Genomic DNA, 14,101 nt, shown 5'->3' on the forward strand with positions numbered 1-14,101 from the left:
TGTGTCAAACTCTTCTTTGGTGTCAAGGTAATAGCTATGAATAGTCATCAACTCCCGAAAAAGAGTAGAAGAATAGGACCTATTATGGGACATACAATGCATTAGACATATAATCAATACACTTCAACTCGAGATGGCATTACCATGAATTCCAATCTGATGGCTTTGATATTATCATGGCTGTACTTGATCAATATCCCTTCAGTGTGTGTGTCCGTGTGGATTAAACCAAGTAAAAGATGTCATTGAAGCCGTCCAATCCAAATGATACATTTATGAATGATGAATTGAAGAGACAAATAGGTCAGAAGTTCATATAACTTATACCACAAAGCAAAGCAACATGTCCACAACAGAGGAATGGCGAGTCGATAAGAAGTTTCGATACGAAAACGGGTGTTTACAAGAATCATTTGATTCGGCTCTATTCTAAATATATGAATCATCCCACACAAAATTCACTGATTCATCATCTTCTCACCACCAAACCCACCTTATATAAATTTCAGACCCAAAAGCCAACATGGTTTCTTCATCATTTGAATGAATCCCTGCTGCTATGATGTCATCATACCTTTCGAGGTTTTATAGTATGCTGCACTGACCAAAACAGCAATTCTTCTAACTTATGAGCTTTTCATTGTAAGCTGCACTCATCCGAGACAGCATAACGAAATGGCCTAAGTTCCACACTTTCAGGAGCTCAACAGCCACCCACAAGTTAACAAAAACTAGAATGGAAAAGAAAATGGAAATAGACCCTTCACTTACTGGAAGGATGTCTCTATCTTGTCGTGTAAGGTTACCACCAAATTATGAGCACCGTCTAGAAGCTTCCACACGTCGAGGTGCCCAGCCATGCTATTACATTCCCTCAGAATTTCATCCATGCTATTATACTTCTCTATGATCAGTTTTCTTCTTTGCAGCACAGAAGCAGCGATGGCATAAAGCAATAAATCATCTGTTGGTGGAGCTCGTTGCCTTATCCTGCTCCATGCAGACTTCCCCATTCCAGCCCTTATGGCTGCTTGATCAGCCCATATCACTTCCCACAGACATAGTGTCTGTTCAAATGTTAATTCCCTTCTGAATAGCACCACGACCATCCGATAAACGAAAAAGCAATCCTCCGCTTGAAGTTTCTCCAGGTGCTTGTAAAGGTGCGGGTCCTTGCACTTAATAATCTTAGAGACTATACTTAATTGCCTTCTAATCCCAACCTCATCGAGCCTAAAGTTGTGACGAGCCTTGCGCATGAAACCAACAAAACACCAGAATGCTTCATGATCCTCTGGAATCACAGTAATAATAGGAGAGAGTAGGTCGCTCATGCCTTGACAATAACCAATTTCAGGGTCATAGAGAGCATATGCTTCAAGAATTGCTACTAGTCTTGCAGCATGGAAAATCATGCAAGGTTCTAGATGGTCGTAATCAACTAAACCAACAGCCTCAGCACACCGCCGAGCTCTGCCATCTGAAACCATTGCTTGAGATGACAAGTATGGTACCCATTCTGAGTTAGAACGAAGTGCATCAAGTCGAATAATCCGCTGCCATGTTGCAAAATCTTCACCACTATGGAGTTTTGATGATGAGATCTCGGCCCTAGATGGAGAAGAATTTTCCTTAGGCATCGAGTCGAGAAAAGGTTCTTCCATTCCATCCGTGGAGGGAAAAGCTTGACTAACATCCAAGTCATCTGAGGATTCTGAGTCAGAGGAGTCCGAATTCAGTACCAAAGAACCATCGGCTGTTATCCGTCTTGAACTCCCCTCCCCTTCCAACAAAGAGTTGAAGGGTTCATCCAAAAAGTCAACATTGGAGCACCTTTCTTCACTAGAAAGGGACTCTCTAGCACTAACCACATCTTCAGAACTAGGAGAATCTACGTCTCGCACAAGAAAGCCATCTTCCCCAACATCAATCATGTCCCCAAATTCGTTCCATTTAGAGCTTTCATTCCTACGTTTTATTAACCGCCTGCATCGTTTACGGAGTTTTTCATATTCCTTCCTGCACCAAAAATATTAAAATTGTAAAATAAAATCCCTCATAAATGGATGTCGATGAATAGAGAGAGATGCATCTTGCAACAGCCTAAGGCAATTCATAAAGAGTCCAGCGTAATACAGAACAAAAAATTTAAGATATTGTAAGTACCTTTTTTGAGTCTTTATAATATCCCTTTCCTCTTTAGAACTCTTGAGGTCATAGCTGTTAGAAGTTATAATATCAGTCAAATGAAAACAATGCACTACCGAAAAGTAGAAAAGGAATTCACTATGGTATGTGTGTTCGTGAAGCAGACTGTAATTATCCAATTCTCTTTTTCTTTGTGTATGATATGTGCGTTCGTGAGCCAAGGAAAAGAAATTCACTATGGTATAGGATAAGACACCTCAAGAATTATTAATTTACAACTCATCTTAGAAAGACAAAAAATGCATTGGATGGACTTGTCATTCTACCATAACCTTACGAAACAAACAGAATAACGACATGTCATTTTAAAATATTCATATATTTTAATAATGACTTCAAACAATATATTTGTCAAGGCAAGGCTCAAACTTTTATAGGTCAATGCCTTCTCTGAACCATAAGAGGCTGGATTAAGGCCCTTATAGAAGAATCTAGCTAGCGCTTCCAATGAGAACACTTGAAGGTTCGGATTTACACCTCTTTAACGGTTGGAAGTATAGTATTAAGTGTTCCTACTCTACAAAAATATGAAAGTGAGCTAACATGCTCTTACAGAAGAGGATAACACTTCTGGTGAGAGCACACAGAGTTTTGATTCTTAAAGAACACTCGGTACTTTTTACTTAAGGAAACGAATATTTCATTACAAGAGAACATCCTATACAAAAAGCCCATTTAAGAAAACTTAATGATGGTAGTGAGGTTTGGAATGACCTTTTAGAATATTTACTTGAGTGATAATTGACAGACAATTTCGTTTTGGTACTTTCATATAAGACTTGTTAAGACATTTTTATGATACGTAGATTTCTTTTCTTTTCTTTTCTTTTTATTTTTTATTTTTTATTTTTTATTTCAGACTTCTGTCTCAGGCTACTTCAAGGCTCAAGCTTCGTCTCTTCGAGAAAAATAATCTTTGACCCTGGTTTTAGTCTTTTAAAACATTGACCTTGACGATGGATCTCACTGGAACTGGGTTAGATAGTTGACCTTGCTCAATTTAGTCATCTAATCAAGACTCGTTGACAATGAACAATGGAAATGGATCAAGTTGTATAAAGATACTTGACAGTGTAAGATACACTCTATTACCCAGAAAGAAAACTGATAAAAATTTTAAAACAAGTCACTAATTAATAAATTAACAACTTCTATAGTATTTTCGAGATAATGTCAGCACAAATCAACAATTCTAGAACATGCGATCTCATGCACAAAGGAATAGAACAGCTCTTCTCCAAATATATTGGCCATTCATAATGGAGGTAGTAGACAGAAACCGAAAAGGTGAGTGATACTTACACTCCAAGAAGGAAAGGCCAAACCTCTGCCCGAATACTTGAATCAACGCCCTAAAGCAAAAGTTGCATGAAGGTTTTAATTCAAGAACAAGAAAACCAGAATTGAGATAATGAAACTTTCACTAGATCTTAAAAGAGCAATAAACAACAGAACATAATTTTTACTTACTCCACTGCGAACTTTTTTTAGAAACTTAATTCCACTATCTCGGAGTTTACCATCTAGATTAAACACAGTTTTCCATTGTCGAGGAGAAAGCGCATGTTTTCTTTTTCTGCGCGACCATGGTGATTTGAGACGAGTCCTGAAATTGAAAGAGATAGCAGTAAGAAGAAAATTCTAGGAGTCTTTTGTTTGGGACAAAATTCAACTTTCAGTTGTTATTAAACTACACAAGTGACAGATTTATGGCTTCATAACAAGAAGCAACATTCCAATGATGAAAATTAAGCTATTACAAGTTGAAATTATCAGCAGTTATCAGGAAATAAGAAAAATTCATGGAGCAAGAACTACTGTAACAAATTAAAAGAAACTGAAACAAGTATAGTTAACTTCAGGAGTCCCTTTCTCAACTCAATTACTCATTTCTGTGATCAAAGTAAATGAATTCCATCCACCCAAGGCAGGAGAACGGAAGCCATCTAATAATGTTTGCAAAGAACAGTTAGAACGAATCCATTTCATGCCAGGTTGAAGTTGAGACATTGCAATGAAAAGTTTAAATAAGAATGCATAATGGTGATTACAAATCTCCCAATTAGATGCATGACATCAAGATCACAATAACTTACTGACTCCTAAAGCAGGGTTTCCAACGCCCCAGCTAACCTCGTTTACGCGGTAAAGCTGATCCTGTGTCTAACATGTTTATATCCCTTACAGAGCCATTCCAATTTGAAGGTTTCAAACGAAAAATTAAAACAATTGAATTCTTGTCAAAGCCGAATCAAAAGAGGAGCGGAAAAGAAGAAGAAGAAAAAAATACCCTTCGACTTCGAGAAGCAAAACGTTATCAACTTGATTCATACAAAGGCAGTACAAACCTATTAAAGAAAACCACACAGATTTCTGCCTCATCAAGACCCTAAAAATAGTTTTGGAACAACGAGTTATTCTCACAACCGTCAAAATCAATGTTAAAGAACTATCCTCACAACCGTCAAAATTCAACAATCATCAAATAATAGCTAATGAAATTTGAAAATAGAACACAGAGCAAGGAACGATGATTGAGAGAATAAAGAGCATACGGATCTTCAACACACCTTGATCAGACTAAAATTGACCGTAAAAATCAGGAGATGACCAATTTAAGATCGAGATCTAAATCGGAACTAAAACACGAACCCCAATCAAGGGTAGCTAAATTAGTAACTCACCGATCAGAGGAAGAACTTGAAGATGGCGAGGAGGAGCTGACAACCACTAAAACAGAACGCAAGTGAACCCAAGACGAGGAAGGAGAAGAAGAATTGGAGTTGGGATTAGATGACGACGAAGTTTGAGTTCTCCGCAGAGCTTTCATTGAGTATCCTATACACCACTGAGTGGGATGAGGGTAACTTTACCTAATTCCTTTTTTGCCTAACTAGGGTTTTAATAAATACATCGATTCCTGGCATGAAAGATTGTCGTAGCTTTGATCAAGAACTAAATGAGTTAAATGGGGGCAGAAACACATCGAACTCCGGCAAGGGAGCGATAGCGATGAGAGTTGCAGAGGGAGGTGCAGACATTTCCCGGAACCGAAATCCGGCGCCGGCATCGGAGGGGATGGTGGCGGAGCCAATGATGAATATGCAGTGGAGAGAGAAAGAGAGAGAGAGAGAGAGAAAGCCCTTATCCTTGACCAAGAGCCTCGCTCCTTAATCCCAACCAACAGAAACCCAACTGCCTTGATTCGTTTGCCTTTTACCACTTTCGTCTTCTTCACAACATCTCTCCCTCTCTCTCTCTCTCTCTCTCTCTCTCTCTCTCTCTCTCTCTCTCTCTTGAGTGAGTGAGCTGCGACGAAGAGAGAGAGAGAGAGAGAGAGAGAGAGAGAAGAAGACCCTGCGAAACTACTCTCTCAAATTTAATATTTTTAAATTAAATTATTAAATTTAGGAAATTTAGTAAAAATTTATCGGGAATGGATGTGACTCGCAAAACGACGTAGTTTAGGAAGTAATAATTTAAAAAAGAAGTAAAATTATTGCAAATATTAAAATGTGGGAGTTGATTGACTAACATTATTTAATAAATTTATAAACGTCTATTTTAAATTCATTTTATTTCATTTTTTATATTTCTAATATTTAAAATTAATTTTTGTCCTTTTTTCCATTTTAAAATTAGTTAAATATCTAAAATTGAGTATTTGAAAATATATATAGATGAAAAAAAATTTAAATACGGAAATAAAAATAATATTTTAACCTAAAAATAATTATTTAAATTCATTTGTTATTATTTTACTACTTCTTTAAAAAAAAAATACAAATTTAATCCATGAATGTGAAAAATGGGTTATTATTATTATTATTATTATTATTATTATTATTATTAGAATACTTTTAATAATTATGCTTTTGGACTAATTTCCAATTACTATACCATAATGAAAGTAGATTATAGAAGTTTCTTCCAAATCAAGCTATAATTTTACTCTTAATTAAAGAAAATAACAACAAAAAAATAATGAATGGATAGGGAAAAAAATATTTCAATATAACATTTAATTAAACTCAAATTATTTTTTTAAAATTAACGTGTAGCTCGATTTTGTTTTAATCTTCGTAGAAGAAAAAAATGCGGTTCATCAACCACTACATATGTGGATCCCACCAAATCATTAAACGTGACAGGTGCTCTCTCTTTGAACAGTAATTCATTGGTCGCTAGATCGGTTTACTAGTCACTGAATTTAGGGATCCTACCTTATTCTCAAATTTAGATGCTCGGTTGATCGGCACTCTTCCCATCTTCCATATAAATTTGGAAGCTAAATAATAAATAAAAGTATAAGGATTAAATAATAAATAAAATAAATAAATAAAAAGAAATGATTTTTTATTTAAATATTAATAGTCAACAAAGTGGGGCTCTTGGATTCTAAAAAGATGGAAAAGAAGGAATAGAAAAAGAAAGATGTGTTTCCTTTTTTGCAAAAAGTATATTCATAGAAGAAGGCTTATCTAACACATGATTCTTCCCTCTTCATTTAATTCATAACATATCATGAATCAAATTTCATTTCAATCTTTTTCTTTAATATACTACGAGTACGAGTATCATTTCTCTCGGTTGTCATGTCAACTTCCATAATTCTATTTTTTTTGGAATTGAGGAGTTCAAAAAACTCGATAATGTAAAGAATCTTGAGATCTCACATCGATTGAAGAAGAAAACAAATCATTCTTTATAAATGTGTAAAAACTTCTCCCTATAGACCGCGTTTTAAAAACCCTAATAGAAAGCTCAAAATGAAAAGTCCGAAGAGGACAATATTTGCTAACAGTGAACTTGAGTTGTTTCACTAGTCAGCCCAATTTAAACGGATTAGTGACTCGACAATCCCAAGCCAACCAAACCAATATTTTATGGTCGGGTCTAAAAAATGTATGGATCGGACCAAACCCATGAACGAGAAGGATTTTCATTTGATATCTATCACTATCTTGTTGGCTTCACAAGAGAGAGAAGGGAGAAAAAGAAACATAAAGAGAGAGGAAATAGGGAATAGGTCCAAAGCAAAAGTAAGAAAAACAGAAGCATAAATATTGAAGAAGGGAATTTTGGTAGGACATGGTCCCTTTTGTAGGGCCATAGAAATGGTAGCTTTTGCAAAAGATGGGCCAAAAGGGATTTTGGAGAATAATTTAGACCAAAGTTAGGCCTATATTCCAGTGAGATAGCGACAATACACTTCGGCAGTGTCTTGTAAATCAAGGCCTCTTCCTAATGCAAAAGAATCTCTACCTGCCCGCCCTCTGTCTTCTTCAATTATTATGTCAAACCAAAACCATGAAACTGTTCCTTCCAACATCAAGCTTACACTGTTCATAGCTCCCTGATGCTCCTACATTCAATGACCATAAGAATTCGTTACGTAATTCAGTTGAGGATGTTAACTCAATAACGTCGTACAAAAACCATGGACGACATAGGAACGATGAACAAATGCCAAGCAGAAGTCATTGCTAATAGCACAGAAACCAATCCATTTTCATACATCGTTAAAGACCGAGCTCGTTTAGTATGTTCTCTAAGCCTATTCCATTTGGTTCCTCGTTTCGAAGATATCTCTTAAAAACTCGGAAACGGGATGGAAAAGTCCCAACAAACTTACCCCCGTGTTCAGATGATGCCGTACTTCAAGCTCGAACCTACATTTATTTATGTGAACATAAAAGACTCTTATTCAAATCCAACAAATAGCGTAAGCCTAACACTTCTCGTCCCTCAAATGGACGCATATCTCTTACACTACAGCTTGGAAGCAGCATCTTTGTCCAAGAACCATGTCAAAACCCCTTCAGGAGCAACCTTCTGAACTGGTAGTGTTTCAGCATTCTGAGAGCTTCCTCCTCCTAATGCAGTATACACAGCATCAGCTTTGCTAGCACCGGGCGCCACAAGTGCGATGTGTGCTGATGAGTTGATGACTGGAAAGGTGAAAGTGATTCTCTCTGGGGGCGGTTTTGGAGAATCCATGATGAAGGTAACCCATTTCTGATTCTCACTCAGAAGGGGATGACCTGGGAACAAAGAAGCCACATGCCCATCTGGACCCATACCGAGAAGCATAAGATCGAATTTTGGGAACCCGCTTGCTGCTGAGACATCAACAACTTTGGTACTCACCAAATGCTTCAGGCAGGTTTCATAATCGTCAGCTGCACCCTCAGCCGATAGTGCATCGTTAATAGCATAAACATGACCAGGTAGAATAGGCACCTATATAACAACACAATTACCAAAAAAAATATTAGCACAAGTGAGTATTCAATTACCTGGTGCTAAAGATCCCCTAAAACAATATATGCCCAGCTGAATATCTCAGACCTCAAAAGCAGTCATCTTTATCATAATTGATTGCCCTCTAGATTATTTTAAAATAACCATCACGTGTAAGGCAACTTATGCACACCTCAACTAATCCAAAACGAAAATTGCTAATAATATTTGACTTTGAACTCGTTAGTTGTGAGATATTTAATTGTCTAGAAAAAGGAGTCATGATTAAAACCCATGATCAGAAAGACATTGAATTCGAACTTCTCTATTAGACGATTGAAACGACCATCATAATGGCTGATTAGGAAAATAATCATATACAGAGTTATATGAGCATTAGACTTCCAAACAGTGATATGGAACGATAGAAAAATGACCTGTTAATCTGCATGATGCAGCTCAAAGAACTTGGACAATCTAAAAAAAGATTTCGGAGTTCAACAAATAATAGAGACGTTATTTGAACGCTCTTCCTAGCAGAAACTAAATTAGATTAGCTATCTGTAATTGAGTGTTTTGCAGAGGAATCATCTTATATCTATGTGATCCACTCCAATTCTATGCACAATCTCCCATTCCAAATTCCTATAAACAGCCTATTTGAAATGATTTTCCAAGTGCTTAAAAATGGCTTAAGTACTTGGAAAGTCATTCCAATCAGACTCATAGTTTCACAATTATATGCCTTTTTTTTTTCAGCTTAGCTTTCTGTTTTAACTAGGAAAAAAATGTTTTTAAGAACAGAAATTGTATGAGAAGGCATAATTGAGCACCAAGAACATATACTAAAATGCAAACCACGATTTTGAAGATCTAAAAGTCAGTGTAACCTGAGAGAGAAATCCATCAAAAGCAAGTTTGTAGTTGCTGTCAACGTGATCCTTGGGTACAACTCTCTCATCAGCCCAAAACACGTGCCATTTCGACCAGTCTATTGAATCAATATATGGTGGCTCCACCAGTTTCCTGAAATTTGATCGAAAAGGAGGCCCATATAATCTCATAAGCAATGAAAGTTCTGCCAATTATTTCACATTGAATCTCAAAAGAATATTCTAAAAGATCCAAGGGTTGCATTGACTATCAAAGCATCATCACGGAATCCTAAGTTACTGGTTATTGCATACAAGCATGTATTCAAAAGCAGAAGCACCTCGAGAAGCCACATGTTTGATCCTCATACTAAACAAAGATTCCACTCTTAAAAGAACATGCCCTGTTTAACCTAACCCAGTTCTTTTCGATGAAACCAAAGACGGTTCTGAAATTGAAGAACATACGCGAAATTGCCAATTTCAAAAACCTAGTAAGATCATCAAAAAATAACACAACAAAACAAAAACCAAATGGAAATACAAGTGAGGTAACCTAATCTAACCTGAGACATTTGATGAGAGATCCACCGGAGAGAACAACAGTGAAAGCGCCCCTCTTCTTAGCAAAGTGATCCGACAAATCGGCGGTGTATTTGGCAAGAGAAACAGCCAAATCTTCCCCTGAATCAAACACCCTCTTCTCCGATGCCATATCGGTGGCGGAGGCTATAAGAGACCTTGAACCGAGCTGCCGCGTGGTGGGATGTAAGCGAGAAACCCAAGAGGAAGTCAGAGAGGAGCTGAGGGAGGGAGCTGGGAGTGAGTTAGATGGAACAGACAGAGAGTGTAGCGGAAAGGAAATGTTAGGAGAAGTTCGCAGAGTTGAAGAGAGCGTAGGAAGCGTGGAAGAAAGTGAGAGGGAGGCGGAAGCCATAATAAACTGAGAGAATTGATGGAGGAGTGGGCTTTGGACATTCTTAATGCTTCAAAATGGATTTCCTTTTTTCTTTTTTTTTTTCTTTTTTTTGAAAACTATATATATTTTAACCATTAAAATATGTTAGCATTGTTTGAATAAATTTAAGATTTGGGATGAAAATAATTGGAATAAATCTTTGATAAGAAATGAATGTGACCAATTATTACAAACCCAAAATCTTCAATCATAAATATTTTGCATATAATTTTGAAAGAATATAATTTTGAAAGATTATACTTAATTATATTTTAATTGTAACACAATCCAGTTGTGCTAGCTAGCAGATAGTGTCATTCTTGGGCTTTCCCGTAAATATTGTCTTGAGGGACATCACAATCCACCCCCTTCGGGGCCTAGCGTGCACTCATTCCTTTCTCCAATTCGATGTGAGACCCCACCACATCCACTCCTTTGGGGCTAGTGTCCTTACTAGCACACCATCTCGTGTCTACCCCCCTTCGGGGAAGGACAAGGTGGCACATCGTCCGATGTCAGGCTCTGATACCCTTTGTAACGACCTAAGTCCACTACGAGCAGAAGAAGGGTGGCACATCATCCGGTGTCAGGCTCTGATACCCTTTGTAACGACCCAAGTCCATTACGAGCAGATATTGTCATCTTTGGACTTTCTTTTACGGGCTTCCCCTCGCATATGCTAAGGAAAAGTTTCCACTCCCATAGAAATGGTGTTTTGTTCTCCTATTCAACCAATGTGAGACATCATATTAATACCTTTTTCTTTTTTAAATATAAAAATTTTAGCTTATGGAACATCTATTGCCAACACAAAATTTTAATAACTATAATAATTTGAGTTAAAAAAAAAATGACTTATAAATTTGAAAATATAAAATCATAAAACAACCAAATTATACATCAAATTATATTTTTAACAACTTTGGCTATGTACTCTCTCGACAAAGTTGTTTCGAGTCAAGGTTGTTTTTGAGCACATCATTTCATTCCCATTTCCACATATACGTTGAAATTTGTTCAAAACTTTGGTATATTAAAATGAACATGTGGTAGATTGGGAATTGAATTGAGAAAAATCAACATGTATATCATGAATAAAAATATAGATTCGAAGAGAGAAATCACAACATCACTCATAATCAAACTCATAATCAATGTAAACCATCCAAACTTGAGTCAAACTACAAAAGTTGTATCCATACTAATGAGAACATAATCTAAGGCTCTACAAGAAGACAGCAAGTGAATGAAGCAGGTACCATAAAATTTTCTTCTTGGGATCATCAGCATTCTACTTGATCTTCTTCTTTGGCCTCAGCTGCAATTCAATAAGTTTGAATTCAATCAAACAGCGATTGCAAATGATGAAACCAATCGATGGGTTTGATAATGTTCTTACCTGATTGCTGTGTCCGCATTTCTTTTTCCGGCAGTTGACAGCACGAGGATGCAGGCGTGCATAGCATCTGTGACCCAAATAAAGGGGGAAAACTTTAGAAACATTCTAGGTTCTGGAAGTGTTCATTGAAATCAATTTCTTCCATTTATTATATGTTATGACGGAACCAAACTAATAGAAACTGATCTCGAACTGAAAAACAAGTTGGTTTTCAATTTTTAGGTTCACTTGTTTTCTAATTGTGTGTGGTGATTAAGTGACTTGGTCGATTTTTCTGGTCTACTAAAAGCCAAACTAAACACAACCAAAAATAACTCCTTTAATGATTCAAACCAAAACAAATCAAGAAGTATAAAAAATGGACAAACCAGTTGATTGGGAATCTATGGATCAATTTACTCAATCAGACAGTGGGTTGTTTCAGTTCATATACCAGTCCTGCATCTAGAGTGAAAAAAAAAATGCCCAAAACAAAAAGTGTCTTACTTGCGGCAGATCATCTTGTCCTGGTTATATTTCCTGGCCAGTGCCATCAAAGATGGTTCGATGATACCGCCACGAAGCCTTAAAACCAGATGAAGCGTTGATTCTGAACATACAATCAGAAAAGCGTATATTTAAGTTAATAACGGAAAAGCAAATGAAACTAGTTCATGCTCAAATAAGATTATGGATTCATAGGTAAAAGTGCAATGATGCTTGTCAATTTCCAATCCCCCTGGAAACTACTTTTAGATATCCTTGAAAGTAGCCATTGAAGCAATCAAACACGAACAGAAATTTCTAAGCAATCACTCAAATAAAAGAAAACCACAAATCAAATGTACCTAAAAGAATACAGCACATTCATTCATTCAATCAAACCGCTGCTTGTAGTTCTAAGTTGAATAAAAGAACGTTGAAACAAGAAACAAGCACCAACTCACCGATTTCAATGTTTCACAGTTCCATTAAATCTAAGACGCCCCACCCAAAGTAAAGGAGCACTGTATTTATCCAAGTTTAATCGCTAATAAAAACAATCAGTACACAGGGTCTGGTTCCCGTTTCACAATTTTGCAGACTTCACTTATAAAAAATTCGTGGTTACGGTTCGTGCACCGATAAAATCCACAAGTTAAGAGAATCAAAAACGAATAATGCCACCGGACAAACCTACAACAATAATTTCAGCCAAATTCTCCTCGACTAATTCGTATTCTACATAAAATAAAACTAAATGCTACCTTTCTGGATGTTGTAATCGGCGAGAGTGCGGCCATCCTCGAGCTGCTTTCCAGCAAAGATCAGTCGTTGCTGGTCGGGGGGAATACCTGGAGAGTTTACAGCATAAATCGAAAAAAAAAAACAACAATATGAATGTCAGATTTGCCGCTTGACTAGAGAATGAAAACTCCGAATGCAAAAAAGAAAAACGTACCCTCCTTGTCCTGGATCTTCGCCTTGACATTGTCAATAGTGTCGCTGGACTCTACTTCCAGCGTAATGGTCTTCCCCGTTAGGGTTTTGACGAAGATCTGCATTTTTCTTGGCCCCTTTTTTTCCTCAGCGTTTCAGAGAAGAGAAGGTTTTTCTTTTCGATTGATATATATATATAACCTAGAAAGTGTCAAATTACCATTTTAGACCTTGAAATTAAAATTTATCTATTTCTAAAACTTTTAAAATTACAAATTCAATTTTCATCCTTTTAAAATATTACGAATTTTAAATTATAGAATTCCTTCTTACACAAAATGTGTAAATTTTGTTAATAAATTAAATAATTTGTAATTTTTCAAATTTGTCGGGGTGAGACGCTTTTTATCGATATTAATAATATTTTTAGAAATACCCGTAGATCTAAATTTTAAATAAAACGTGAACATTGAAAACTAATTGATATCTTAAAATAAGATGTTCTCACTCGAACATGAAAAAATATAGAATAAAATTAAAAATATGAAGTTGAGATGTTTTTTTAATTTCAAGACTACAACTTAATTTTAATATATATTTTAAAATATTAAATTAACTTCACGGTCTAATTAGGTAATATCAAGGCAGACTCAAATCATTGGAGTAGAGGGCTTGCACGACACGTGCTCTCTTAATGATCAACCTCGGTCCTTTGCCTACGTCCACCACTTGAAATTGGGCATCAACCCGACCCTATTTCGTCTCGTGTTTGACCTTTTCTTACGAGCTTTATTTGTAATTTGGGTTGATTGTTATAGTCTAATTTCACCTCTTATATGTTTCGATCGTTTTGAACTAAAAGTAAATTTGATACTGACCTATAATAATAATAAATAAATAAAATTAATGTAATTTCTACTATTTTTTAAAGGTTGAATATCAATCTGAAAGTCAACCATCAATGAATCTCAACCTAATCTTTAATTTGAAAAATTCTAAGTTAAAAAATAAATAATTATATTT

At 36.1% G+C, this 14,101-nt stretch overlaps 3 protein-coding genes across 3 annotated transcripts; all 3 read right to left on the reverse strand.

The window, feature by feature from the left end:
- Positions 1-242: 242 nt before the first annotated feature.
- LOC111491068 (GTPase-activating protein gyp7-like) lies at positions 243-5,532 on the reverse strand. The gene is made up of 5 exons (XM_023139812.1): positions 4,893-5,532; positions 3,679-3,814; positions 3,511-3,560; positions 2,167-2,220; positions 243-2,019 (listed from the first exon to the last, which is right to left on the reverse strand). The coding sequence occupies exons 1-5, from the start codon at positions 5,036-5,038 to the stop codon at positions 768-770; spliced, it is 1,638 nt and encodes a 545-aa protein (XP_022995580.1). The 5' UTR covers positions 5,039-5,532; the 3' UTR covers positions 243-767.
- A 2,013-nt stretch (positions 5,533-7,545) lies between these two features.
- On the reverse strand, positions 7,546-10,285 carry LOC111491070 (probable 6-phosphogluconolactonase 4, chloroplastic). Its single transcript, XM_023139814.1, has 3 exons — positions 9,890-10,285; positions 9,342-9,477; positions 7,546-8,451 (listed from the first exon to the last, which is right to left on the reverse strand). Exons 1-3 carry the CDS (start codon positions 10,258-10,260, stop codon positions 7,981-7,983), a joined length of 978 nt encoding a protein of 325 aa, XP_022995582.1. The 5' UTR covers positions 10,261-10,285; the 3' UTR covers positions 7,546-7,980.
- A 1,082-nt stretch (positions 10,286-11,367) lies between these two features.
- LOC111491072 (ubiquitin-60S ribosomal protein L40) lies at positions 11,368-13,239 on the reverse strand. The gene is made up of 5 exons (XM_023139816.1): positions 13,101-13,239; positions 12,907-12,993; positions 12,167-12,269; positions 11,681-11,747; positions 11,368-11,599 (listed from the first exon to the last, which is right to left on the reverse strand). Exons 1-5 carry the CDS (start codon positions 13,201-13,203, stop codon positions 11,573-11,575), a joined length of 387 nt encoding a protein of 128 aa, XP_022995584.1. The 5' UTR covers positions 13,204-13,239; the 3' UTR covers positions 11,368-11,572.
- Between the last annotated feature and the right edge of the window lie 862 nt (positions 13,240-14,101).

The sequence above is a fragment of the Cucurbita maxima genome, unplaced genomic scaffold (assembly GCF_002738345.1).
Source record: "Cucurbita maxima cultivar Rimu unplaced genomic scaffold, Cmax_1.0 Cma_Scf00016, whole genome shotgun sequence".
In the NCBI taxonomy this organism is placed as follows: domain Eukaryota; kingdom Viridiplantae; phylum Streptophyta; class Magnoliopsida; order Cucurbitales; family Cucurbitaceae; genus Cucurbita; species Cucurbita maxima.

Bases quoted from the DNA above. Each gene is read 5' to 3' on its own strand.
- LOC111491070 (XM_023139814.1), bottom strand. From the start codon at position 10,260: ATGGCTTCCGCCTCCCTCTCACTTTCTTCCACGCTTCCTACGCTCTCT. The intron at 9,478-9,889 runs GTTAGATTAGGT...ATCAAATTTCAG, and splicing joins TCTCTCATCAAATGTCTCAG to GAAACTGGTGGAGCCACCAT. The intron at 8,452-9,341 runs GTTACACTGACT...GTTGTTATATAG, and splicing joins TTGATGGATTTCTCTCTCAG to GTGCCTATTCTACCTGGTCA.
- LOC111491068 (XM_023139812.1), bottom strand. From the start codon at position 5,038: ATGAAAGCTCTGCGGAGAACTCAAACTTCGTCGTCATCTAATCCCAAC. The intron at 2,221-3,510 runs GTAAGTATCACT...AACTTCTAACAG, and splicing joins TGGCCTTTCCTTCTTGGAGT to CTATGACCTCAAGAGTTCTA. The intron at 2,020-2,166 runs GTACTTACAATA...TTTTTGGTGCAG, and splicing joins ATTATAAAGACTCAAAAAAG to GAAGGAATATGAAAAACTCC.
- LOC111491072 (XM_023139816.1), bottom strand. From the start codon at position 13,203: ATGCAGATCTTCGTCAAAACCCTAACGGGGAAGACCATTACGCTGGAA. The intron at 11,748-12,166 runs GTAAGACACTTT...TTTGGGTCACAG, and splicing joins GACAAGATGATCTGCCGCAA to ATGCTATGCACGCCTGCATC. The intron at 11,600-11,680 runs GTAAGAACATTA...ATTGAATTGCAG, and splicing joins AATGCGGACACAGCAATCAG to CTGAGGCCAAAGAAGAAGAT.